Source organism: Varroa destructor, unplaced genomic scaffold, assembly GCF_002443255.2.
Source record: "Varroa destructor unplaced genomic scaffold, Vdes_3.0 BEIS01000004.1, whole genome shotgun sequence".
NCBI lineage: Eukaryota > Metazoa > Arthropoda > Arachnida > Mesostigmata > Varroidae > Varroa > Varroa destructor.
This window is the reverse complement of record NW_019211457.1, coordinates 34,619,359-34,646,439: the sequence shown is the minus strand read 5'-3', so window position 1 is coordinate 34,646,439 and position 27,081 is coordinate 34,619,359. Positions and strand designations below refer to the sequence as shown.

The 27,081-nt window shown below is 42.0% G+C and overlaps 4 protein-coding genes across 11 annotated transcripts in view; 1 reads left to right on the top strand and 3 right to left on the bottom strand.

Annotated features, from left to right (window-relative positions):
• The window catches only part of LOC111249710 (protein ARV1-like), a 2,076-nt gene extending 1,340 nt beyond the window's left edge, over positions 1-736 (bottom strand). The window contains exons 1-2 of the mRNA XM_022803942.2: positions 597-736; positions 173-331 (exon numbers count right to left, since the gene is read on the bottom strand). Coding sequence (XP_022659677.1) covers positions 173-331; positions 597-674 — 237 coding nt within the window. The 5' untranslated portion in view covers positions 675-736. The remainder of the gene's footprint in view (positions 1-172; positions 332-596) is intronic.
• A 42-nt stretch (positions 737-778) lies between these two features.
• On the bottom strand, positions 779-1,885 carry LOC111249711 (putative receptor-type tyrosine-protein phosphatase mosPTP-1). The gene is made up of 3 exons (XM_022803943.2): positions 1,528-1,885; positions 1,032-1,154; positions 779-918 (listed from the first exon to the last, which is right to left on the bottom strand). Exons 1-3 carry the CDS (start codon positions 1,682-1,684, stop codon positions 836-838), a joined length of 363 nt encoding a protein of 120 aa, XP_022659678.1. The 5' UTR covers positions 1,685-1,885; the 3' UTR covers positions 779-835.
• Positions 1,886-5,736: 3,851 nt separating this feature from the next.
• Actn (alpha actinin) overlaps positions 5,737-27,081 on the bottom strand; it is a 30,746-nt gene continuing 9,401 nt past the window's right edge. Inside the window, exons 2-9 of one of the 5 annotated variants that reach the window (XM_022802537.2) lie at positions 20,812-20,953; positions 11,558-11,986; positions 10,509-10,594; positions 9,987-10,146; positions 8,928-9,754; positions 8,085-8,742; positions 7,650-7,841; positions 5,737-7,290 (exon numbers count right to left, since the gene is read on the bottom strand). In XM_022802537.2, the coding sequence (XP_022658272.1) occupies positions 7,226-7,290; positions 7,650-7,841; positions 8,085-8,742; positions 8,928-9,754; positions 9,987-10,146; positions 10,509-10,594; positions 11,558-11,986; positions 20,812-20,953 (2,559 nt within the window). In that variant the 3' untranslated portion in view covers positions 5,737-7,225. Of the gene's footprint in view, positions 7,291-7,649; positions 7,842-8,084; positions 8,743-8,927; positions 9,755-9,986; positions 10,147-10,508; positions 10,595-11,247; positions 11,370-11,557; positions 11,987-16,895; positions 17,111-20,811; positions 20,954-27,081 lie in introns of those variants that run through there. The other 4 variants (XM_022802535.2, XM_022802538.2, XM_086986308.1 and 1 more) reach the window with 4 other exon arrangements.
• Positions 17,175-27,081, top strand: part of mib1 (E3 ubiquitin-protein ligase mind bomb 1) — a 39,546-nt gene continuing 29,639 nt past the window's right edge. For 3 of the 4 annotated variants that reach the window (XM_086986305.1, XM_022803583.2, XM_086986304.1), the window contains exons 1-2: positions 17,175-17,315; positions 17,525-17,805. The gene's annotated coding sequence lies outside the window, so the exon portion shown is untranslated. The remainder of the gene's footprint in view (positions 17,316-17,524; positions 17,806-27,081) is intronic. The other variant, XM_086986306.1, reaches the window with a different exon arrangement.

Sequence of the window (27,081 nt, the reverse complement as noted above, 5' to 3'; positions counted from 1 at the left end):
ATATATATTAGTTTCCATAGTTATCCTAATAAACTACATATATATATATATATATATACATATATATATCTAGGTGATTTTCAATATTTCAAGAGTACCAGTTGCTTGATTTTTTACATTTAAGCCGAAAGTCTAACTAAGAGCGTTGATAGGAAATCATCTATCTACAGACCTCCATTGCCAAAAGCGTAATCGGAACCTGCAGTGGCAGAGGACCTTCACGATTGCAGCAAAGGTGCCGATAGACCTGCCGTCGCAACAGAAATAACTTCACCCCAATCACCATTGGTTCAACCTCCAAAAGATCATCGATAAAGTGGCTACATTCTTCCTGCCAATGCCCAGAGTATATCGGAAGTCACAGGGGTTAGCTGTCTTCGTTGAGTTTTCCTTCCACTGTAAATTCTTAAACTTTTAGTCACTTTTGGCCTCTCATTCTCTTTATCCACAATTTATGTAAGATATACTGCTTCGTCAGGCCATATAATACTATACAAAACGTGAAAATACCGTATTTCCTTATGTTTACAAGAGATAAAATGCGCTATTAAAGTCCCAGTTCCCTCGGAAACGGTTTATGACAGAAAAGCACTTACGCATTCTCTTAGTTTGATTGACCCGCAGAAAACATGATACAAGCTGCTAGCCTCAGCCCCGCAATGAATACACCTCATAATTCGTTTCGATTAGTACAAACAGCGATAGACCACTTTTTGTCCTTAGTCTGTTCGCTCTTTCGTATGCGAACGAATGCGATAATTTTAAGCAATTTAATGAAAGTTTACTCCAGCAATACGGCAGACTCCGTCACAGATATGATAGATTTACTTAACATTTAGATATTTAGCCACTTTTTGAGTGCGCTTGTGATCGAAGTCTCACGATCGCCTTCCGAGGCTTTCGTGTTGTGAAGATACTCTGCAAATTTAAGACGACAAAGAAGTAGAAAACGTTTATATTTATACTACGAAACACAAAATTCCGTGTAATTTGTAAGATGAAAAGAAAAATACGAAAAAAAACTAACGAACCGTCTATAGCTTGAGAGCATTGCTCGGACGTAATACCCGTCGCGGTCGACGTGTAGCGGCGCGGAAACCTTTTCTGGTCAGTACTGGCAGCCAGCACCCTCAAAGCTTCGTAGTTTTCTTGCCCTACCATAGGAACACGTCTGTCATTAACATGTACAGTTACGTTACCAAAATTAGATATTAAGTCCTATGAAAACTAGCAATAGTTCTATTTACTAGATGAATACTTACTTATGATTACCCCAATTTATTGAAATTGGGGAAGTTCTTTGAATTTTTTCTTTTGTAATCTGATTGAATGTTTTCACTTTTTATTCTACGTTATTCCGACCACGCGTCATCCATAATAAACTGTAAGCAGTAATACAAAAAACTTCTATTATATGAATCATAAAAGTCGAAATCAATAGGTGTGATTAAATAAACAAAACGTAATAAATAAACAAAATAAAAAAAACTAGTACTCTTAATATATGCGTAATGTGTTGCTATTTACAGAGTTTCACATCGACTTTCACAGAGCGTTCTCCTTCAGGAAATCCTTTGTTCAGGTTGTTTCGTATAAACTCTCCGAAGCATTTACCAGGCCGATTCGGATCTACCCGAAACTGCGGAAGCAATGCCACCAAGTTATTGTACAGTCGACCGGACATTTGGTCGGCGCGTAAACTTCTGACGGCAAATTCGATTGTGGCACACTTTGTATGCCAACTAGTATAAAAGTTAAAAGTAGGCGAACGGCACTCGACGAATTAATTCAGCAGTAATAGCATAGTTTCTGTTCAACATAACGCACTACCTGACTACCGGCAGCCGAACAACCATGTCTGTATGTGCCGCCATCTTTGTTAGGTTTTAACTATGTTGCAGCAGTTTGAAATTGGTGTGGCGCGCTATTGCCTGTTGCATATAGGGGAGAGTCAGGCTATATGTGGCAAAATGCTTACCTAAAGTGCTGAGGACAGCCGCTATCGCGGTAGAAATGCATACACAATGTGTACGCTAAAGATGATTTTATCTTGTAACATAAAAAAAAACTTATTAAAAATGATTTACTAATTTTTGAAGAAATATTATTTGAAGATATGTCGTTGTTCTATATAACTTCAGAAAACAGGATTAGATGGGCCAGAGATGAGGTTATATGTATCTCTGATGACCTTGTGGGAATAACATAGGCACTTTATCAAAGTTATAGAAAGAACATTTATCCAAAATCGTAAACAAGCTGGAATTTGAATTCGAGAAGGCAATGCCGCATACTCAATTCGTACCAGCCTAGCTAGGTCAAAAGTTTTGCTTAGCAGTGTGAACCTAGGCTGCGAGTGGTTCAAACACGAACGCATATAAGAATTATATTTAGCTTGATAAGTAAGAAAGAATTGTAATGCGCTCGTTCTTCTTCAAAGACATTACTCAAGTGTGTGGAACTACTGTAGTTACCCATGAGTTTGGCATAATAATTCATCGTTAACTTTATATATTTACTTAACACATGTCCAAAACACAGTGGCCTATAAAATCCTAGTCTTCCCTGGCCCATTTAACCCTCAGCATGACCAAGTAAAATAGTGAAATGGCTTCTATAAAACAGTGTTTTCGCTCTATTGTGGAAATTACAGTTCTGAAAAGGTAGAGCTGAAGTGGAGAGGCTTACACTTTTAAAATCGAATGTTTCTGCCTCTCCATCATACAAAAACACGTAGATTCTTGGTATTCAAACAGCAAACCTTGTTTCCAAGTAATTTCTATAAGTACTTACTGAAACGGTGCCCATTCTTTTTTCACGTATCGATGACGAATTGATAAGGAAACAACTTCTGTATTATAATAAAGTGCCCATATGGAATGTCTGCTTTGACCATGTATTCAAAGCGGTATACACATCAGCGTTAAAAAGATGTTTCGTCTTCCTCTGCGTATTGATTAGCAATAATTGTGTAAATAGTAGGCTGTTACAAGCGTATCCTATGGACTTGAGATTGTAGCCTCTATAAGGACAAGGCAAACGGATGGCGTCGCCCTGAAGAGGAAGTGAGTTTGGTAATAGTGTCGAGTAGATTCGGACGTAAGTGATGGTAGTACCTTTAGTGGACGTCAGGACAACTTCTATTAAGAGGTATTCGCCGTAAATAAAATAATGGATGCAGCCTGATATCTTAAGTTCCTCAAGAGGTACATGGGCTGTTGGGACAGCAATCACTGCGTAGCGTCTCGTCTGATGATAACGTTAGACCTTATCGCCGTACTCCATTCACTGAAACTTCCCGGATTGAACTAAGAAATACCCAACTTTGGCTTCGACCCGTTTAGTATTCCGATGAAGATTTGTGTTTTTCGGGGCCTTGTATGCCCTAAGAAGGGCAACTGGTAGGCAAGTATACTCCACTATCGAATCATTATGAGAAGCCATAGATTGAAAAATTACATATGAGAACGTGAGTGGTGGGTATATAGCCGTCCAAAAGCTGCAGGAGCACTGGAATAAATCGGTAAAAACTAAAGGAGCACATCTAGTATATTAAAAAGTGCGGAACTCATTCAAAAGTTATTCAGTTTCAAAGTTTGTCGGATTTGCTTTTAATAGCCTAATAGAGCGGCACTGTTAATGTCTCAGCTTAAAGTTCCATGTACGATTTTTCCACCAAAATACGCACAGTCTTGGCTGGCCGTTCGAGCCTATTTGGCACTGGCCTTCTCGAACTCATCGGTGAAGAGCACTCCTCCATGGTGCTATCTGTATTCGGATACACAGGCAGTCTCACACGAGGTAATCTCAGGAACTTTCAACATCCTCGATTTCTCTAAAACACGTGCAACAGGGCGAATAGATAAAGAACTGTTTCAGCTCAACAGAGTAGTCTTACAAACTGCGTCCATAACGCCAAAGCCGCCAGTGCAGTGCAAACCGTCATCAGTAAAATCACTCTTCTAGCGATCGACCGTTTTTTGAATGCCGGTGAAATACAACTTGTTAGATTCACCGATTTCGGCGAGCTAACTCTTGTCGCGGACACTGGATCGCGACACGTCACGAAGATTTACTTGGTCACGCTGTACAACTTCAGGAGTTTGGTGTTGATAAAGAAGTCGCCGAAATTCTTGCGTAGCCTAAGCGGAAATACTGTTCCAGAACTCAGGATCAATTGAAACAGGCTCATTATGTTACTGGCTAAAAACTCGTAGGAGCGGGATCATGGTCGCTTGGTGCAATTTATTGTTCTTCGAATAGTTCGCTCGGACTTCATCACTCGCTACCAGAAGGGTCGCTCCGTGAGTGAGACCACCAGAACTGAAGATTATCTTGGGCACTATGTGTTAGAGTACATATGAGCACAAGTCGGATCTTTTTCTTCATACCGACCTATGTTGTGCAGAGCCTCAAGAGAAACCATATAACTAGGGCGGGAATGCACCAGTCTTTCAGATGCACCAATAAATCCAAGGTTTTGTACAACATTAAGAGACGTTTTTTTAATGTGTACTCTTGGTTCCACATATTCGCTACTAAGCGGAGCATTAAGCATGAACACTTTCATGTACTGATTCTTAAGTGTCGATAAGCAGATCCCTCCTGATCTTAAACGACGGACCGTCGAAGTACAACAAAATCTTAACGGGCTAAATAAATAATAATATACTTATCTGCAATTTCATCCATTTGAAATTTGTACTCTTCATAATGTAATGTTTCGCCATGGCTGAACGTCGACACGATTGCATTATAGAAAAACACCGCTTCTAATGCCATGAAAGCAGGTATACTGTGGTTTACAAAAATTTGTATTTACAGATAGCTAAGAACTGCATCCTAGTGCAGTCGCCCGACTTACGGCGCCCTCTAATTGGCCGAACCTGAGCTCACTCTGGAGTGCCACACCCACAACAGCTATCTTATGCACATAACGACGCCAGTTGTTGAGCGCGAATCGCGTACTAGAGACCTCGTGGGTTTCGTGCGCAGAGCACAGTCTTCATGTCTGACGATAGTTAGACAATCACTAGTAATTCTTCTATTTCTTTCTAAATGAATTTAGTGAAATCTAGTCAAGAGTCATATTTGCTTTTGGGGTAATTGTATTGTCGAGTTTAAGGATAGCCTTGTTATATAGCTGACAATGATTAGTTTTGCAATCAGTGTTTTAATGATAAGGCATCTCTTAGCGACTATTGTAACATACTGGACAGTATTGCCTTTGTCTCTTTGCTATGTTTTTGTGCTTCTTAAGTAATAGCCTTGTTATCGTAGCAGCTTATTTTTTTTTTAGAAACTTTTCCTTTGAGAAATCTGTACGATTGAGCAGTGACTACTAAAGGCTCTGACTGTGATGGGCTCTCATAGATACCAGGAAATATCTTCTCCAATTTTCACTGAATTAGCGAAACATTGTAGCCAGGTGGCATAATCAGGAAGCGTCCTATATGACTGAAATTGTAAGAAGCGATACTAGAGTAGTTCATTAGTTACAAGTTTATTATTTCTAATTGCTATTTTTAAAGAAGATTTTTAAAAACAATGACAGGTAAATCCCGTATTATACGAAAATAGAATACCAGCAAGAAATTTCTTCAGATGAACGTATGCATTGTAAGATCTAGCTAGCAACATGCGCTGTATGTTTAACTGCTCTATTTATCTAAAACTTGACTAATATCCACTTTTTTGTTAATTACCTCCAAGCTTGATCAGGTAAAACAAAAAACATTTTTTACAACTTTTCCGATTGCGTTTATTAATGTAGGCAGCGAATGATCTTTCACATCATCAATATTATCATCCATTCATGTCTGAGAATAATTTGTTTATTTGTATTTTGCTTGAAGGTCATTAATCATAAATTGATCAGCTGCATGAATAAATTTCGTCGTTTATTACGGTGGCTTTCTCAACATAAGACATGCACACTCCCAGACCTCATAGCTGAGCAACTGCATAAGAGGCGAGCAGAAGTCGTTGTTCATACTATCTCATATTGTAAATGATCAGTAATCTTCTGTCAGTTTGCGGAGAGTTTTTATATTTCCCTAAGGGGAGAGTTTTTGTATTTCTAAGAAGTTCAGTTTTCTGACTATAACAAACAAACATCGCTGTTGCCCATAGCCACTGTCAAACGGGTCTATCTTCAGCGAGGCATCCTGGTTGTTTAGTGTTTCCATTGTTGTGTTTGTTCTTTTTTTTTGTAACGAAAACCGTGGCATTTTCTCTTTAAAGAAAGGAACGATTTACGTCGACGATTTTCTCGTGAGGATCCTTTTCTTCTTCTATCACCTCTTATTACTATTATTATAAATAAACACGACATTATATATGAATATGGGTTACCGTGACTGTCTGGATATTTCGCTTACTTTTCGTGCTACAGACGCCACTGTAACTATTAAAGGCTGAGCGCGTGCGTTTTTCATTTCCGTTTTACTTTCTCTTAGTTTTTCTTACGCGCCAAATGCATGCTTTTTCTCACATCGATGTATTTCCGAGCAATGAAGCGTAGTCTCTATCTTTCGCACGGTTTCTTTTGCTTCCACACTTGTCCTATCAAACCTTTGTTTTTAATTCGTATTTTTATCTTGTTCGATTAGGTGGTGTCACGTAGGTATTCAGGTTTTCCCTTATCGCGTCTCGACTAGCCTCAAATTGATCTAGCATTTTGAGGGCACTTAGCCACTGACGTTAGGAAACTTAGTCTTCAGGTAGGCAGTTATAGCTGTAATAGTTAAGTTTTCTTAATATGTTATTTTTCCCTTATACTCACTTTCTCTTCCCCACGTGTTCCCACCGACGGTGTTTAATTCTTAGCGTGATACTGGGTTCTAGCTGAGCCAGACTGCAGGACCATGGGGGTTGCGGCGGAACTCTCACTTGTTACAATTCACGAATGATTGAGTGCACGAGTAATTAAAGCGACTCAATGTCTGTTTTCTCTCTTTCCTATCTGTGTATATATCCTATATATATATATATATATATATATATATATATATATATATATATATCCTATATATAATAAATTTTTTTTATTAAATAAGGTAGAAATAAATATGACTCGACTTCAGGGAAAGCTCTGTCTCATTCTTAATATGATGATTAAGTATGAGGTGTGGTTCTCGTAGTGTTCAGGTTCGATGCGATAGTTTCCGTTACTTCGATTAGGTTCGGCGGTGTGGGTCTTCTGGATGCTGAAACCTACGCCTTCTTAGAGGTCAGACTGGCCGTAGAGCATAGTGGCGAATGAGCGGTAATCCAGACCTCCGGGAGTACCTGAAATTATGGGGAGTCGAGCAATCCGTCGGAAGCATTGGTTTTACTTTTTTACAAGTGTAGCTTCGTTCAAGCACGCGCATAAATACTATCGAAGCCTTAGTCTAATAGTGACAATTGACTTTGTGCCCTATAGCTGCCCAGATATCAGCTTCGTTTCCGATTAAACTCTTGTAGTGTAGGTGCTGATCGATTGTCGGAAGCAGACAACAGCAAAAAAGAGCAATTAAACGCAAAGTGTATGAATTAAAGAAAATTATAAAAGAATATGCCACTTTACTGTTCAATCACGTCTCGGTTACTTAGGTTAGGATAGGTCCTATATGTCCTACGGGCAATAATCTTCTCTGAATACGTACCAGGATATGGCTTCATTCGACGAATGCAGTATTCGGCCTGGTCAGGCGGGAGTTCCCTTCTTAGCTCATCAGCCGTTATGTAGGGCTTGTCAGATGCAAGGATACGGAACGAATCAATAGTCTGCTCCGCAGTGTCGAGCTCTGTGTATTCTCTCGTCAGGAAATCCAAGAATGCATCAAAGTGTACATATCCTACAATGAGACATAATGGGACTGTTTGGTAAATTGTCGTAGAGTTAATGAAACGAGATAAAAGTTAACTATATATATATATATATATATATATATATATATATATATATATATATATAAGAAAAGGAAACGTCAGGTATAAATCATTCTTCTCGATATGACTCATATCTCAAGCATGGAATATTATCGATATAATTGTGTTTGTGCTTGCACAGTCGGCAGCGAATCACTGTCGAAGCTCACCAGTCATGTTTGGATCAACAGAACCAAGAATCCTCCTGAATTCGGGCCCATCAGCGTTGCGGACATTATAACCAAGAGATACTAAGCAGCTACGAAATTCCTCTGGTGTTAAGCGACCGGTGCGTTTCTTGTCGAAGTGGTTGAACGACAGGCGGAATTCATTGAGCTGTTCTTGGCTGATTCCTTTAGCATCGCGCGTGAGAATCTGGTTCTCAACTTCGTTGATGTTGCGATGTACTGATGTGACTAGCTGTTCCCAGCCAACGCGTAGCGTCTCCATCGTGTAACTCGTGTACTTGTTCTCAAAGATGAGTGCCTCCTGTACCTGCTGGTGAATACGCTCGAGCTCGTCAAGATGAGGCCGGAATTGCACGACGGCATTGTCGTATTCATGCAATTTCTTGAGCTGAACCTCCAGACTGCCCTGCATACCCATGCCAATGGAGTTGACCGAGTCAATCTGCCGCTCGATCCATGGTCCCACCTGATTCGCCTTCTCAGCGAATTTTCTGCGCAAGTTCTCATTACATTGTTGGCGTGCAAGTTCATTTTGCAATGTGTGATCGCGTTGAGGCACAAGCTGCCTGGTTTCTGCCCATTTCGCCTGAATGAGGCCAGGGGTCAACGTCGTGTACGGATTTTCCAGGCCGCCAGGAATCTGAAAATGGTAGGTAAGCGGTTTTTACTTAATAAAGTACTATAGACTACATAGATGCGCATTTGGAACATTTACGTTCTCGGGCCAAGAGAGAAAGAGACTGAATAGGAAAACCAAAAACTGGTCTATAGGAAACTCAACCGACCTCAGTAATTCGTACAAATAAAAAAAATTGATCAACAAACCTGGTACTGTGTTGCCAGCGACTGAACTTGCTGCGAAAGTCCAATAATGTTCTGATATTCTCGGTCAGCCTCCCCAAGAGTGTTCTTGAAGCCTTCGTGCGCCTGGATAAGCTGCTGGATTTCTTCAACCGTGTGCACGATAAACATATCGACGAGGTCTTCGCACGCCTGATCGAGCCAATTATTAAAGGGAGCAGCACGCTTAGCAAATTCGAGGTGAAGTAGATCAACCTTTTCCAGAATTCGTTCCGCCTCGTCCAAAGCCTGGCGGCGTTTCGCAGTCAGTGCGCCCAGACGGTCCCACTGATCGCAGATGCGCTTGCAGCGCGAATTAATAGAAGCAACATCATGATAGCCGAGCGCATTAAGCTCACGAGCAATAGCCGCTATTTGTTCGACCCGATCTTGATGTGCGGCCAGATCCGATTCAAACGCTTCATGCTTCTTTTTCATCGCCTTCATTTCGTTCAGCTTACAGTTGCGGAAATCATTCGACTGCAACATCGTCTCCTTGCCCTGAGTCCAATCCTCGTGTATGTCGCACTTGTGCTTGAATTTTTTGGCCAGATGGTCAAGACGCTCTAGGCGCATCATTTCCGAAAGGAGCCACTCTTCAAAGCCCTTCTCGGCTGACTCAAGGCCTTTCCAGGCATTGGTAATATCCGAAACCATTTTACCTTCGGACGGAATGAAGGCAGGTCGGCCGCCAAGGCGCAGCTTCGTCTGCAGAGTGTTGAAAGCCGTCTCCAGTCGGGCCTTCTGTTCGACCCGTGGAGGCTTGTGCTGGCGCCGATAACAGCGGAACTCCTCAAGCTTCTTCTGAGTACCTATATGTGAAGGTAGTGTAGGGGTGACATACATAATTGCTAACTACAATAAACTGATAGACGATACGTTGATGAAAAAGCCTACAAAAAGAATGGAGTTCTAACTAAAATTAAGCATATCGCCCTTGTTTTAGAATTAACTTCTGTGTGCTACAAATAGAGGCGTATTATTTTAGCGGAGTGCTAGCTATGTATCTATAACGCATAGTTAAATGCGTCGACTTAATTGTACCTGGCAGAGTGTTATCCGTGGTTCGGTTTTGGAGCCAGGGGGTGGTTCGGCGAATCCATTCGAGCAGGTCAGACGCGAGGCGTTCATACTCCTCCATCAGGCGCTCGTTATCCTGATTAACCTTGAGGACTTTGCAGATACGATTGGCCGCAGTCTCCGTCTATACTCGTGGATGGTTAAAAGTTCGAAAATGTTATACTTACTAATAACATCGAAAGCAATATGGATCGAACACATTCAGCAAACTTGGGAAGGGTCGCATGAAGAGCAAAAGATCAGAGCGCATGTAGCAACTATGATCCGTCAGTACGAAACAATGCTCGGTTTTTGCACTCTACTCAGCAAGAACGCCCAGATTCAATGCTGCAGTGCACACACAAAGACAAAGACAGAAGAGACTCTCTAGCTTCCTGGAATGCCTGAAGAGGCACACGGAGTTACTTTTATAGCCATGCCTTCGCAACAAGACGTGGCTGTTCAAGAAGTGGGAAGTGTCACGTCAGGTGTGATTGGGGTACGAACCTGAATCGCTCCGCTGAACACATGGTAGTACGATGAGATGTAAGTCATGATGGCGCGTTCGTCAGGCATAGCCGCACAGCCAACGTCTGCCACGCACAGCACACCTTGGTTAATTAATGAAACACGTCAAGCAGCATGCATTCTGCCTAATCATAACAAGAAAGGTCGTTGTAAAACCTCGTTTTTGCTTCGAGGCATAGGAGAGGCTAGAACGCGCACACATGTATGTTTTGTGAACACCTTTTCTAAAATTTTTCCGATCGGATTGACCGATGTTCAATACGCATCACACTGTATATAGGAATCTGCCACAAATCTTGCGTTCGGCCGTAGCCACGGTAGTTCTTTTCTCCACACCAAACTATGTTTAGTATTAAATACATGCTTAAGTAAAACACAAACAGGCTAAAACTGCCGCAGCGCATGACGGAGCGTATTCCAGGGGGTTAGTTGATATTCTGTGATTACTAGCCGCTAGTCTCTTGATGAGATCAGGATGATCAGATCAGAGTGGATCCATAGCGGAATCTAATCCATTGATCGAAGCATGGACATTTTTCAGGTTGGTTACATGACGCGATAGCTCACGTCATCTCACGTGGGGTTGAGCGAGAGACTTTCAGCCGGAGGAAGGCCAAAATTTCGACCGTTTTCCTGATATAGGTCTCCAAGAAGAACGTTGTTTATCAGCCGGCATAGAGGTGTTAACATGGAACAAATGGTGGAGGTTGATGCTTACATCCCAAACGGGCTCATTAACCCAGTCCTGGCTTACGTGTTGCGCCCCCTGAAGCGCGTGATAGTAACACGAAACGTATGTCATCACAGCCCGCTCGTCGGGCTTCGCCGTATACACCATGTCTACAACGATAGTCGATTCACACAGCATTCACCTCATCATTATCATCATCATCACCGAGAACAATCTTTAGCCAATGCTTAAACTCCAATGCCGTTCCTTTGTAGACAATCGAGATAGGTTCAGTATCTTGTCTGATAATCTGATAGTATTGGCGATGAATCCAAGTAAAAACAACGACAACACTTACCCTCCGCGTCAAGCATACGCGGGATGTTAAGGTGCTTCTCTGCGACGTCGAAAGCGAGGTTCAAGTTGTGAATGGGATCATCCTTACGCAGCTTGCCGTAGTCAATCAGATCGGGCCGGTGCCTGTGGATGAGGGCGCAGAAGGCCAAGCCGTCCTTCCACGAGAGATGGAAGTTTTGCACGTTGACGTTCTTATACGGTGCCGTCTTGCGCTGACACCACAGCAGCAGGCCCTCCTTGGCAGTCAACTCCTCAACAGAAATGTCCTGGATGGCGAAACGCAGAATAATCGTCCAGATAAGACCAAGGGTGATCTTCACGTTTCCGTCGACGATTTCTTCGGCACCAATCGACACCAGCTTGACGCCTTTCGATTCGATAAACTCGAGAGCTTTGTTAACGTTAGCAATCTTATGGAAGCGCATCTTGCCTAGGGATAAACACATTCAATCAATTCATGTCAGGTAAAATTCTCTATTGTTAATGTTAGCCGAAAAAATAGGGTAAAAATTAATAGTTGTTTTAAACTTAACCTTTACACCCTCGATTTCGAGAGTGGATATTTTCCTATAAGTTGTAAAAGTTGATGTAGCATCCCGATATTTTTGAACACGCTTTTAATTGATGCTCTTTTTATCAGTAGCTCATATGTTCCAAAAACGTTTTTGTTTATCAGCAGTACAGGATAGTAAAGACTAAAATAGGGTTATTATAAACGGCCATGGTGAGATTAAAATTTTCCAAAAGTAACTATTAAAATGGTATTGACATTTCTAATTCACATATATTCAACTATTTAATAAAAACAGTAATCAATCAACCAGCCTTCATTGTTGGACAAAAGAATCTCTTCAATAGCTTATTGTGTACTACATACAATCGCAACCTATGGTATTGTCTCCCATTGAATAAAAAACAAGCCTTTGGAACTTTTATCTTACGTAACTCAAACATATAATGTACGACGCTCCTTTTGTACCCGCACATTTTATATTGTCGATCTTATTGAAAAATCAAAATGAAACTGAAGACCCATGATTTTTTTTGTAGAGGCGCAACTTGTGAAATAGTTTCCTAGTGTAAACTTTTCTAAGTTCGTGGCAGCCTATTTATAATTCTAGCTAAGTCTTTGTTTCTAGTGTTGCCCACGACAAAATACTTTGCTGAAGTGCGCCTGCTATAATTTGCTTTACGTTCCGTTGCCTGACACAAATTGATGCGAATGAACACTTTGTTCCTATAATAGCTTCAGTCTGGAGTGATGCTCAGATCGAATCGTCACTCGCTAATTATAGCTTATATATATATAATATATATATATATAATATATAACTTATTAATATGGCAGCTAACGTCACAAAATGGTTTGTGCTCTTTTCTACAAGATGCATACCCTCGAATACCACCCTTTGAATCCCTGGCTTACTGATACAAGTTGATATATTTTCGTTCAGCTCTAAATGCATTGCACTTCAACACGCGTTTTCTAAACTGAACTCAAGGGACACGCCAGCCAGAAACTTACAGCGTATAGATACCTTGTCGTTTGAGTAGTCTGCACTGTACTTCCGTACCAGCTAATGATAGAGCCTACTAGACGACAGTTGAAGAACAAGGTCAGTCCATAGCACCTTTAAACAATACGTTGCTCCTTCATTTCTGTAGCAATTGGGCAAAACGAGACATTTTACCTGACATCGATATCATCTATTGCTCTATGCGCACAACGTTTCAAACACTTTTCTGCAGGCGACTTTGTTCTCTATCTGTTTTAGGCCACAAAGACCTTTTTCTCCGGAAAAAGAGGGAAAATCCTTGAAGTATGCTCATCTACTCCTAAATTACTGCCAATTGCAGAGAAGACTCAACTGTCAGGTGCCCTACAGACTGCCCGCAAATAACATTTTTAACACAAAGTACAGTTACAACGATGGTGCCCATCGCATTTAGCAACAAAGCCGCACCCGTAACGGAAATTGTCTTTCTCAGCTTCGATTGCCCTTTGAAAAAGCTGCTCGTTCAAGCAAGAGCAGTCAAAACGGCAAATTTTAGCTTGGTGTCTCTCATCCGGCCTTTTTCAAGGTATTTCAATCACTTTCTAGTCGGTCGGTTCCCACATGAGTTATCAAACGTTTCACCGGTTCCCCCTTTATCGCTAGCTTTCCTTAGCGTTACTTCATGATTTTGTTCTGTTTATTTCCATTGAACAATAGGCTTTTACGCCCACAGCTGCCAATTTCTTAGCATTATTCCAATACTAGCTCTTGATCTAGTCACGTACGGCTCGGTTAGTAAAGTAGCTGAATCTAGTAATTGAGAGAGCGACAAAACGCGACGCTTGTATCGATCTACTAATTAAAGTTGGCTCACAAATAAACGTCTTGTTCGCTTTACCTTCTATCGAATTTTTTAGAAATCTATAGGCTAAGCCCCACGAAGTTCTTGCGGTGCCTTTCGAAACAGTCGTTTCCAAAACACCGCAAGAAGGTCACGGTACAATCGACGATGGTGAATGAACGCGCGTATCATCCCTTCACCCCTCTAGATAATGATTGCACAAGTCGTTCCAAATAACCCCATCGCGCATCTGATCGCTGATCATTTTGTCAACTGCAGGAGCAACACTGTACAAGTTTTGCGGAAGCTGCAGATGACTGGGGTACTCAGGTCCCTATGCTTACTTTTGCCAGTTGCTATGTCGTTGGTACTGAAGCGAACCAAAACGAATCAAGAACCGGAGCTGTCTACGAAAAAAAAGATTGCGCAGGTTCTCAGAAGGCTATATAGTCTCGGTGATCATGCAGAAGACGTCTCCTACGTTTAGTTTTTCTGATAACAACAGAGTGTGCCGTTTAGATAGCTATAGAATCGCCGAATCGTAATACGATAGACGCTATTTTCGCAGTCATTGTTAAACTTTGATTATCAATCTTTCACCGGTGCTCGGTCGATCAGTGAAGTGAGAATTGGCGTTAACAGCTGACAAAATAATGTATCGTTCCAATCAGTTGAAAGTACCCTTTGGCTGGCACCAGTAGCGTTCTGTATGCACAGTTTTCCCCATGTAGACGATAGTGGGCCACTTCAATAAATAGAACTATCTTCTATGTCTTTCGTGGTTGAGTTATTTTCAGCCATTAACAACTGTCCGGTACCAATTCACTACAACTCAATTCAAAGTTCAAAAACTGCATTCACCACGGGACATGCGCTAACGGTCCATTATAATTTCGACACCGGCTGTGAAACCCTTTTTGCAACAGACTTGCGCGTGTGAGCCAAGCATGACAAGGACCAACTTCAACTCCGACTGTTGCCTGCCATTGTTACACTGATAAGATAAGGCATGGACGCATAACAGCGAAACATGTCACGACTGACATCAGCAGAAAGAAACTATATCAACCACTGCTGCAGCAGCAGCAGCAGAGGCGGCATCTTGGTGGTAAGCTTTGCTTGAGATTTCGTAGCCATCTGTCGCCATTTATAGTGTTTCTGAGATGTGCTTGAGGCTTCGAGGTATTTCGCTATTCCAGCTTTGCGTTCATATCATCCGGACGAAGCACATCATCTTTGTCAGATGCAGTAGTGCGTAATAGGACCGTCACGGGCACTCGAGGACACCAGACACGATAGGTCAGCCCGTTGTGCTTGGAACAATAAACAATAGAGTTGCTGTTGTGTATGATGATGATGATGGAATACCTCTATATCAACGTTTGTAAACGATGAACATATTGGGTTGTGTAGTCCTGAATTGGACCAGTGGACAGGCGTCCTAAACTCGACAGGATTTATCATGCCTTTTAGTCAAGAGAGACAAAAGGACGAGAGGATACTGAAAAAAATGTCATTGGCCTTCATAATCCATTGAATACACCCTACGGTACCAGCCTACGTTGATTTTTATGCGTTCTGTTAATGAATTCAACATCGTAGAAGTTCAAAGAACTTAGTTTCACTTCCTCAAGCTAACAGATGAAGATCTAATAATAAGAAAGGGAACTCGAACCGGGCAAATGCACCAAATGGCCGCAACCGTTACAGCAAAACAAATAGCATCAACTTTTCATTAACACTCATTTACCTAAGAAATGACATCTCTGAATGTGTAATATAGACACAATAGTCCTATCATAGCGTACTGCGATGTCTCTTTCAAGGTTCGTCGGCCTGATCACCCTACCCTGGATCGCCTTTTTCGCATTAAAACTCGTATTTAAGCACAAAGACTGCTTACTTAGGCTATTTCAACCAGGTTATAACGAGGAACATGATAGCGCCAATTGGCCTGCCAAGTAATACAACAAGTTTCGTGCTTACTCAAGTTTGTTTTTTTTTTTGTCAGAAAACGGCCAGCAGTTTTGTCGTCCTGCTAATAGCACTAATGTTGCCTCTATGACAACGGCCTAATCCGCTCTTACGAGAAGGTTCGAAAAGAAGGGAGTGTAATCGATTTCGGTGGGCTCCTGATTTGATACTATAAAGAACTTATTTCAAATAACAAAACTTGCGCACTTCGGCGATAAGAAATATATCGTTTCGTTACCCAAAATTGCTGGCAATGTTTCTGGCTGATTATTTAAAAAAAAATTCCCAACAGAATAACGGATTTCAAGTGGCCTTTTTGTCTTTAGAGCCACTATATGTTTTACAGCTCTGGCGAACTTTTGAAACACGGTTACGTTGACATTAGATGAAGCAAATATTTTTTTGACGACAAAACTTCAAATGCTAACAGCTGCACGCATCAAAAACCGACCCACTTTATGGCAAAAACTAACGTTTATGAGACTCATTGCATAAATTTGATGTACATTAATTTCCGCTGGAAGCGCAACTCAGTGTTGCACTGCTGTTAATAATAGGTTCGTAGGCGTAGGCGTAATAGGTAGGCGTAGCAGTGGGCGGATGCACGGCTAATTGATACGCCCGTCGTTCGTTAAACTAACGTTTCGCTTTATGTTATTAACTTACTTGCTGCTTAAAACTTGTATATACATTTTCAGTGGTAATAAATACTAATTCATAATAATAACAACAACTCATCGATACCATTTGATAACCAACTCGATCACACCTCCTGAATCAGTTCTATCCCACAATATTGTGCCCACGGCCATTCCTATAACCTGATTATATCAGACGATATTGCTCCTGAATAGAAGATCTATTCGACCGCAGCCCTATCCACCGCACCCCTACCTACATTAAAGCACAGGTTCTAATAGTTTTAGAAAGCTTTAAAAATATCAGCATCCCTGTTATTAGCATTTTATCTATTGTATTTAATCATTGCTCTCACAGTGGCTCTAATGAAAAAATGTTCTATCGCCTACCCAGCAGACATGACAGATCAGTAATATTGCCGGTTATCAGAGTAATACCAGTGGCCGCAGTTGTACGAATGCGTGTCCGCATGCCATCTCCACAAGGGCTACAGGCTACCGGCTACAAGCAACTTTAGAAATTGCCATTATGTTCATTATCACCGAACAACGAAAACTGACACGGGGGCAAAGCTGAACTTCCTAGCGCTGGTGTCTCTGTGTTTGTGTTGGCGCTGCTGTCTCGGTCTATCTATCGTCTGTCACCTGCTCGGCCGCGTTCGTTTATTTGAACTATAGTGCGCGGGCGGCATTGTCGTCATTAGTATTGGCAATGAAAACGCAAAAAATGCGCGTCACCGATCACATGAGTAAAAGGCGGGCATGCGATGTGCGTCAGGTATCATCTCACATGAATACAAAATTATAAAGGTACGTTGAATCAATGAATCCCCCTGCCAGCAGAATGAGTTGCCTAAACAACAATAGCAATAGCAGTAATCATATATCAGAAGAGGCGCACCGGAGGCTGCAATCTTGTATTCAGTGGTTTTCTTGTGGACAAGTGGATTACTAGTGGAACAGTGAGGTCCGACAAATCAAACATGATATGCCCATTTATGTTTTGTCTATTTCGGCAGAAGGGAAGAGAGAAGCATATTTCAGCCGGAAAGCCTTGTCAAAATCGCCAGATCAGCTATCTGTAGTTTTCTGATAGTATTGAAACGCCTCAACACGACTATGCAACGTTTGTGTGAAAAAATTGTATGCCAGTTGGAATTATTTCATGCGTTTGAACGATACCAACAAGGCCTACTTGTGGAAACGAACGAAAGGTAGGCATGACGCCCACAGCTGACCTATTCTGTCAGCTTCACCAAAATCAACACCCATTAAAAAGGATCCGCAGTTTAAATGAAAGGTGGGTCTGTTACAGTGACTATATCTGTCTGAACTAATTTCTTACAATTCGATGGCTTTTTATGATTTTACAGCTTAATGGCTAGCTCATTCTGCATTGGGGTGAATCGCTTAGTGTGATATAGCTTCCATTGTCGATTTTCTTACTTCCGCTTCCAGGTAATAGGTCCTAGTTGTTAGTCCTAGTTGGCAGCTGATATCTGCTATTATACCTAGCGACAACTTCGTGCAAGAATTGACTGGCACATCGTGGGGTCTTCTAAAAGCTGTCCAGTATTTCTGCTTCGAATAGGCCAGTCACATTATCGCTGTTGACGAACGAATAATATTGAGATGTTCAACCCCCCAGAAAATTGTTTAATTCTATTCCTTGGAAGTGCTCGTTCCTAACTGTTATCTGATCAGCAGACAGCGTGAAGTGTACGTGAAGTTTTCCAATGCCCCATCCATTTTAGCGGGCCACCTACTAACAAGATAATAGCGCAATCTTATGAATAAATGGAATTTGGCGCGCTGCAAGTCCTAAGCCACACAAGTACTTACCAGCCTTTTGAAGTCCAAGCGTGGGAAGCAAAATCTGCTAAATTGCTCAAACGAAAACACTAATCAAAATTTAAATGGACAAAAAAAACGCAGTGCAACGGCCTCTGCAGTGCATCATCGGTAAAAACACATCAATGAAATATACCAGGGTAACAAATACGTATCACAACGCAACAAGAGGAATAGTAATTTCCCAACAAATAAATAAAGTTAAGCTAGAGCGAAGTTCTTTTCTCTTGGTCCCTTAAATAATATCTAACGAGTGTCTATTCATGGGTAGCAGTCTTTCAACAAAAAACACGATATACGCATAATAGAATGCCAAAAGGCATTAATAATACATCTACATAACTGCGAGATCCTTTGAAAGATTCTAACTCAGTTTCATTTTTTGCACAACAAAAAAACCGGCTTCCTCTAGCATAATTACCAAAAACCGATAAGTCACCACCGTCAATAAAAAATAGCTCAAGCAAAAATAAACGTTACTGAATTAATCTGCCTGTGATCGCTTAAAGTGTCAAGGCAACAATTAGACCGATCTACCTATAGTCGCATACATGGTCAAAGGGTCCATTGCAATATATCGTAGCCGAGAACCATCGAGAGTCGGTCACTCAACAAGCTAACGACCGATCTAACCAAGAGTATTTGTTAGCAGGTGTTGTGGCGTCCCGTTCAGTTTCCCCGCCATAAAATGCTTAAACATTTCCCATCTCGAGGTTTCACAGGCCGCAGCTCCTTACGTCCAGTTTTTCCCTCGTTTTTTGACGGGTACCAACCTCCAACGCGATCGCCGTTAACGTTGCGTGTGCTATATGCTGCTTCAAAGAGCAGCGCCTCATCGTCAAGGTTCCCTACCCCTTGCCCCGCTTCCTTTTCCGACCTCATCAAAATGGATTTTGCATGGGGCAAGAATTCCGCGCACGTTAAAGCTGCATTAGTGTTAACGCTATCATAAAATATGCTCTTCTTTAGCTCTCAATTAAATCAGTCGGTAGTCGAAGACTTGAACGATCTGTTGCTTGTATATATTAGAAGTCTTGCTTTGCCGGTGTCGAGGTTTAGGTTCTAACATTGGTCTGAGGCAGCTCGAATGGCGTTGTTAACAATATACAGCAGTATCAGATTCAAAGTTTGATTTACTTGTTCCAAGTAGAAACATGGCAACCTAAGACATCGACTTGCAATGGGAGCTTAGCAAAGAAACTAGTTCACCAATGGAAGGCATAAACGGAGAGCAATGAGTAACACGTGCTCGAAGTATTTGAGCTATGACTAAAGCCGCTTGTCAGTGGTACATATTACGCGACAGAATGGCAATCGCCGAGGGCAATCGCTTTTGTTACTTTTACCAACAAGTGGAATGAATCGATATAGCAGACTACGAGCAAGCCCTCTAGGATTCTATTTTATTGTAGTAGGTGGTCGGTCTGACGAAGGATTATTTTCACCTCCGCCTACTGATTGAGTACTTCAGTTGTCATGCCCTATGGGGTGGGCTGCGCGGTTCGCAACAAGACATCCAAACGAGGCAGTCAGACATCACCTAGCTGGAGTATCAAAAATTCCAAAAGGGTATCAAAAGTATTTAGATAGAATAGTTCACGTAACAGTGAAAAATCAATCACATCAAGTGTGCCGCTATGTCGAGTGATAATGGCCTGAATTTTGATAAATCCTTACACCCTAAAGCAAGATCTTGTTTAATCATGTAATAAGAAAAACCTATATTACTTTTAATGGTGCAATGGTCATATCTGATCCTTTGTCGATAAATACTGGTTATATAATTGGCCATTATGAAGGCACTTATTCTAAGTGTCGTTTACATGAGTATTTTGCGACCGAGTTCAATATGATTATCATTTCGAAATAATCTATTTGCCGATAAAATTCGTTATATTATGGTCGACAAATCTACACAAGTTGCAACTGTAACGTTTCCAGCCATTCAGTACCTATTTCATCGATATGTATAAAATAAAACGATTTTAACTTAAAACGAAGTTACTAAAGTAGACATATCTATAGTAATAAGCAGTTTTGGTGTGGCGGTCATACGAAGCCAGAACTCTTTCTCGCATCTGAATGACGGATGTTTTTGTATCCTTCAAGTAAGTAGGTGGACGTCAGATCATGCTTTTTAAGAAAGTGTTTGACATTTCAGTACAACCACGCAAATAACCGCTGTTTGCTATTGCTGCTACTGCTCCATCATGTAGCCTAAAATAAAGGCTTACTCCAAAATTTCTCTCAGACAGATACGTCACTCACGTTCATACTGCGTCATAAGACATTTGCAACAATTATCTATTGTGTGATCGGTCTGCGCCGCAGGATCGAATTGAATAGTGTAGTAGGCGCCATATAATGGCCATAAAGACAAGGTGCGTCAGCGGCCTCGCTTACATTAAATTTATTGTTTTAGGAGTTGGGCCACTGTGCAAGTTTATCTACTTACCTCTGTCCGGTTTTCCGAGCGTCTCGCCAGAGATCACTTCTAGCAGGAGCATGAGCTTTAAACCGTTGCGGAAGTCCTCTTCGATGTTGTCGATCTGCGTTCCCGCCTTCCGCAGATGCGAGTTGCACCATGCCGTAAATGTCTGTAGAGAAGAAATAGCGACTTTTCATTAATTACAGGGCAAATACTGTATACTCAGTAATTCTGTATACTCAAAAGCATCTGTCCTTGGACAGGACGGCATCTTGTCCTTTCAACAAACAATGATGCCAGCGCACGAGATACCTCCGTCACCTCATCGACTTCTGTGAAGTTTGAAATTAGTAGAAACAAATTAGTCGAATTGCTCAGTCACACGAAGCCACGTCTTTTTCTCGCACGTTTCTGAGTATCCTTTTATGTAATAACATACCTTCCAACATTTTTCGAGTTGTTTGTCTGGCTTTCCTCTAACACTCGTGTTGTGCATATTAATATAGATCTAAGCTAACGGCTCTGTCTTTGCAAAATCGCACCACCCGTGGTCGTGGTCCATCCATTCAAAAGAATATCGCGAACGACCTTGATGTCTTTAACAGTGATGTCATGTCTTTAATGATCGCTGGCCATTGTCCATTGGCCTAGAACAGGGCGAGGCTGTCGCCTGTTTGTTTCGTATATGCTTTCATTCATTGCGCATAGGCAATTGGCTGTCAGGCATCACAAATTTCTCTCTAGAATTCAATTGATTTATTGTACAATAACTAGTTGTAGTTCGATGCTGTGTCTCGTACATAAGGTGTTCTAGCTACATGTGTGTAGCAGCTAAAACAGCTTATCGAGAAAAAGAAGGGTCTACGCTTTACCCCCCAATATTACTTTGCGCTACCCATTATCATATATATTAATTAGGAGGTTTACAGGTAATTCCGACGACAACCTAGCGTGGTACGATATAACTGCAGTGTTGTGCTGATTACGCTGCTAGGTTGCCCTCACGTCCAATGCAACGCGCTACCTATTTTCTTTGTCACTTGAAACAGTAAGAGTACGAACAAAAGTTGAAAATTCAATGTTTTTCAGATTATTCCTAAATATTACGAGGGCACGCGAGTCCATATGTTTCTCCGGAGCCATACTCAGATGTATTCATGTATGTTTTTGACATTTGCAGCTTTGATGCTCGTTATAGTTACAGCAGGTATTAAAATCCAGCGGGTATTGTCACGGGTGTGCCCTTTTTTCCCCAAGCTCTACCAGCAATACGGTACTGGTGGTATCATACCTGTCTTTATTTATGTGTCAGGCGTTTCGCGTATCACCATTACCGCTTAGAATGCAAACTGCTGAGCGCGGTAAACCCTGCCCACGATCCGACCGAGCACTCTGGCTGACATCACTGGAAAGAGCAATGAGTTGACATACAAAGCGGCAGTCGTTCCCTCCTTCGTTGCTTCTCAATTGACGCTTCCGTGTCCACAGGCTCTTGCCTACCTCAGCGCACTCAAATATACGATTCAATTGAATGGTACGCTTTAGCGTTTTCGCTATTCAGCCATTCCTTTTAGGCCAGGCCGCGCTAGCATCGCCCATCGACAGAGCGTTGATAACGCCTCTGGTGAACCTTTGAGTATGCACGTACCGACTATCTGGCGCGGTATCGACACGGAAGCAAACATCTGATGCCATAAAGGCCGCCTAACCATGACGTTTAGCTACTTGCGTTTTTTTCATTATTTGCATTTAATTCTCAGAGCCTGACGAACTTTACCTTTGGATGCTGTTGCAAGTCCTTTCCAGATTTCCTTGCATCACCTGCTGCCGGAGTCGTTGTCATCTCTTAATAACGAGACATTACGTTTCAATTGTATAATGCTATCAGTCGTTACGGAGGCCTCATGATGTTATATCCGGTTAGCAATCTACCTCGGTGTGCTCCTACTTGTTAAAGGTCGTAGCCTGTCTCTAATTGTTCGGTAAATTGATTGTATTCCCCAGTTAGAACATCACGTTAGAACGTCCCGTATCGTCGCTAGACGTTCCATTCAGACAGACGACAGTCTTCTAGCACGAGATGAAATCTATCTACGCTTGGGCTCGAATCTAGACCACAACGTGTCCCGAAGGCATATACGTTACCCCCTAAGCTATCAAGGGGATTGAACACGAAACCCTAATAAACGCGCAGCCGACAAAAGTGTATACGGACATTGGGCACTGGAATATGCGACTTGATTGCCTGATCGGTAACTTATTTATTTATTATTAAGTAAATATATCAGCATTCGCTTCTTTTAGATATAAAATATTATTCGAGTTTACTCCTAAAGTAAAGGGTCTTGGGTCTCGCTGAGTATAAAAAAAGCATAATGAGTAATTAGTTCAGCAGTTAAGGAAAACAAGAAGTTCCTTAGAAGTAGTCACTGAGACAATTTCAAGATGACTAATGGTCTGCACGAAGCCAAACATCATCTTCGAGTTTTCCCGGCAGCTAATCCATGTTGATATCACTTGGTTAGTCATCCGAAAATTTCCCTCGGAAAAATGCCGTTTATGACAGTTCTAGTTATTCCAGAGCCTCAAGTCTGAACAGCCAAAGGTAGCGTATTAAGCTCACACTAAAGTCCATACATTGAAATAAAGTATAGCTTAATGCCTTCAATGTAACCTCAGCGTAGCGCTTCTAGCCGTTCGCTTATCCTGAACACAGCAGCCTATGCTTCACTGTGACCGAATACAATCAAACGATATACCGTAGCGGCCAGCGTGTCTTCTTTCTGTAATCACCGATATTAAACGATGCAGTATAGTCAGATATAGATATTTATTGTTCCACGTAAATTCAGGTGTCTGTCATGACGCCTTTTTCGTGCAGGCCCGCGCTAGGCCTGTGTGGAACGTTTCCCATAGAAAAATGTTCGGATCTGCGCCTTACCAGAGTTCCGTGTCTATATGTCAACCAGTTGGCTAGACCCAGTAGAACTTTTCAGATGTTCTGGTTACTTTGCACGCCCGAAGGGGGTCTACTGACCCAAAAAATGGGCCCAAAGAGAGCTAAAAGGGAACATCGACTAAGGTGGCTCAAGCGGGACTAGATTCGTTTGTCATTCATCGACTGTTAAACGTTGGCCGCTGCAGCGGCCATTAGCGATTGGCATTCGCACGAGGCGAGACAAATACGTTCTGTTTGAAGCTACCGCAAGCACTAAAGGACGACTGCCGCTGCTTGGCGCAAACATTAGCGCGGAAAGTCAGCGAAATTAAGACAAAAGGTAACTGACCCTTAGCATGCACCCGATCGGTCGGGTCGTTATTAGCCGACGGGACCTTTGCTTCAGGTCCGGTAGAGCAGGTAACGCCTGAAGTTGGATAGTCGATCACAGATACGAAATATATGTGGTGTATACTTGTTACGCTAATTATTTAAATACATTTAGCTGTTTCACACAACAAACAAAATATGTTTCCATTCCTATATTTGTTATTAATAATATCAAGCACTGGAGAAAATGTAATTTCTTTCACTAAAAATATGCGAGTTCCTTTACTATATCGTTTCCTAAATTTCCCAGCGCTTTCTTTAAAATTAGTTTTGGAATACTTCGGGCCATTGCACATAGAGACTTACGACAAATAACACGTTACCATTGTTCGTTCGATGGCGAACATTTGCAATAATCGCAAATCATTTAAAATAATGTAGCTCTATCACTAATAACTGAGCTATTCTTCAATCGGAATCTGTTTCGTCTAGCAGAAATGTTTCGACCCCTCTAAGGCTAAAGCTACTGAGTTATCACGATAGTTTTTACTTGCCAAGCAAACCTCTCACGCTACCCAGACTAAATGTTGAGTCCGTCCGCACGATGTAGGCGCCTCTGGCGGCCAATTTCGGCGCTTCCGAGCTAGTAACTTACCAACAGATTATACTGAAGCGGCTCATTCAAGCAATGATATCCCGTCAACTCTAAGAATCGCTCGATTGAACTCCGCTCTGTTCGCCTTTCTCTGGAAGATGACTCATTGATTGTTGCTGCTGCGTCCGGGCCGGCAGTGTTATCTTATCCCACCATTCACCGGCTTCATTTTCCAGCCAAGGATCTTGTCCAGTGTTTCAGTGGCGATCTGGTAAGGGGCTAGATTAGAGCAGAATGCGAGCTTCGCTTAGCGGCTCTGAGCTAAACGGCGGTAACTGAGCTGCGACAATCTAAATGTACGCGGGGGCAGAGAAAGACCAGGGACTGACGCCAGCCCGAATACCTATTGGACGGAGACGCTGGTGTCTGTCCAATCTTGATGGACCTACGAGGACTCTATCACCACAACAATATCACATTTGTTCCTCATTACCGCCAACGTTCAGTATGAAGAAGGCGGGCAGACGCTTGAAGAAGAGTTTGAACCTTGCTCTGACTGATATAGCGGCGTCTGTTCCTTTTGCCGTGCGCGATGTGCGATACCACAGACAACCACTAACAGAACTTCGATAGATCAACCCTGTTCAACAATCAAAGCTGTTAATACTACCCTAGCAGCCAGGCAGATAGTGGATTGTAGATAGAGCAGGCTTGATCTCTGTGCTGTCGTTCGAATATATATGTTGGCAATGTTAGCTCAGCTGAGTCAAACAACAAACAGCGAAATCGTTAAAAATACAAAAGATTTGTAACCTTTGCTTCGTAGTACAGTAATAAATAGTAATGAGAATAATAAAGTGGTTCTGCTAGTAATGGCGCAAAGCCCAACCTTCTCCATGACCCTTCTGTTAGAGGCATATTTTGATACCTTTATGCAGATTAATTCTGCCAATTAAACCTCAATGTCAGCTTAAATCTCGCTAGACTCTACATCTCAAAGGCACACTGCTTTTCCGATGGAAGCTAAAACTACTCCAGGGACTTGCAACTGCCTCACCTGAAGCTTCTTTGAATTTGGACATTTTCTGAAAATACCTGTGGTAACAATTGCCCTTAACGCTGCTGTCCCGTCACAGTCCCGGGCACTCAGTGTTCTCAGATACGCACAAAACACACAGCCTAGAGTATAGCCCGCACAGACAGAGAAGCGTGAAGTCTTTTCCTGTAGGGATCGGTTTCATTTTTTGCTCTCGCTGCCGCTCTTCGCTCTCACGCCGCCATTGCGACAAAGAGGTGCGAGGTGTTGCAGCCACCTCGACGTTGCCAATAGCTACTACTCATGAAGACTTTGCGGAATAGCAGGTGGCTCCCACACGACCGATGCGCTTATTCTTTTCGACAACCGTGCCGACAATAGCGTCAGTCAATTGTCGCAAGGCGAGGGGCAGGAGGGGACGAGGACGAGGTGCAAGCTTACAGGTGCCGCTACCAAAAACGCCGCGGCTTACTTCAACTAATAGGTGTATTCGGCCGACAAAATATAAAAACGTTCTTCCGGAAGATTCGGACACACAGTCGGCAATGGCGTATCCTCTACCTAAAAATAATCTGTTGTTTGCCGTTGGCGTAACGAAAACACGCAGGTACAACGTTTGCATACAAGCACCATTGGTTAGTTGCTTCTGCTTCATGGCGGTCCCATGCGCCTCTTTCTTTTCTATGGTTCTTTCTTAGCCAAAACGGTGTCTTCGCTAACGGCATGCAAGGTACTGATTAAGCTCAATGCAGTATAGAGATCTGGACGTCGGCCTATCTGGACGTTAAATAAACGTTGAGATCTATTATATGATAGTTTTTTTTTTTGCTGACGGAGAAGCTGTAACAGGCCCCCAAAAAAACGTAGCATTGCTAGGCTATGTAATGACTTTTCTTAAAGCAACTCCAAGAAAGCAATTTATAGCAGCTGATTTTGCTGTAATTTATACCAGAATACGGTATAGGCCTTCGTCGGTTTGTATAGGATCGTATGTTTCACTTCGCTTGTAGTTATTGAGTGGGTGCCATCGTTTTTTACATCTTCTCAAGTACTAAACGGACATTTGGATGGATCTTTATGTCGCTTGATGTCTACTGATATTGTATTAAATGTCTTCGCGTGTGGTGTCGCCTATCATCTTTCGAGGGCTCCCTTGACAACTATATCCTGCCTTCCAGGTAGCCGTTAGTAGCCGGCACGGAAATTTCAATGTATTTGTTGAACATTTCACCATGAAATCCGTTCAGCGAAGATGATTAATCCGTACTTTTGATGGGTGTAACACGTACTCAGGCAGTTCCCTGTTGTGAGAATTGCTAGATAATAGTATACGGTATATATATATATATACGTATACTAGGTATCGTTGGTTAGGTCTAGCACAGCGTCTAGTCACGG

Bases quoted from the DNA above. Each gene is read 5' to 3' on its own strand.
- LOC111249711 (XM_022803943.2), bottom strand. From the start codon at position 1,684: ATGTCCGGTCGACTGTACAATAACTTGGTGGCATTGCTTCCGCAGTTT. The intron at 1,155-1,527 runs GTAAATAGCAAC...TTCCTATGGTAG, and splicing joins GAAAGTCGATGTGAAACTCT to GGCAAGAAAACTACGAAGCT. The intron at 919-1,031 runs GTTCGTTAGTTT...TTAAATTTGCAG, and splicing joins ATGCTCTCAAGCTATAGACG to AGTATCTTCACAACACGAAA.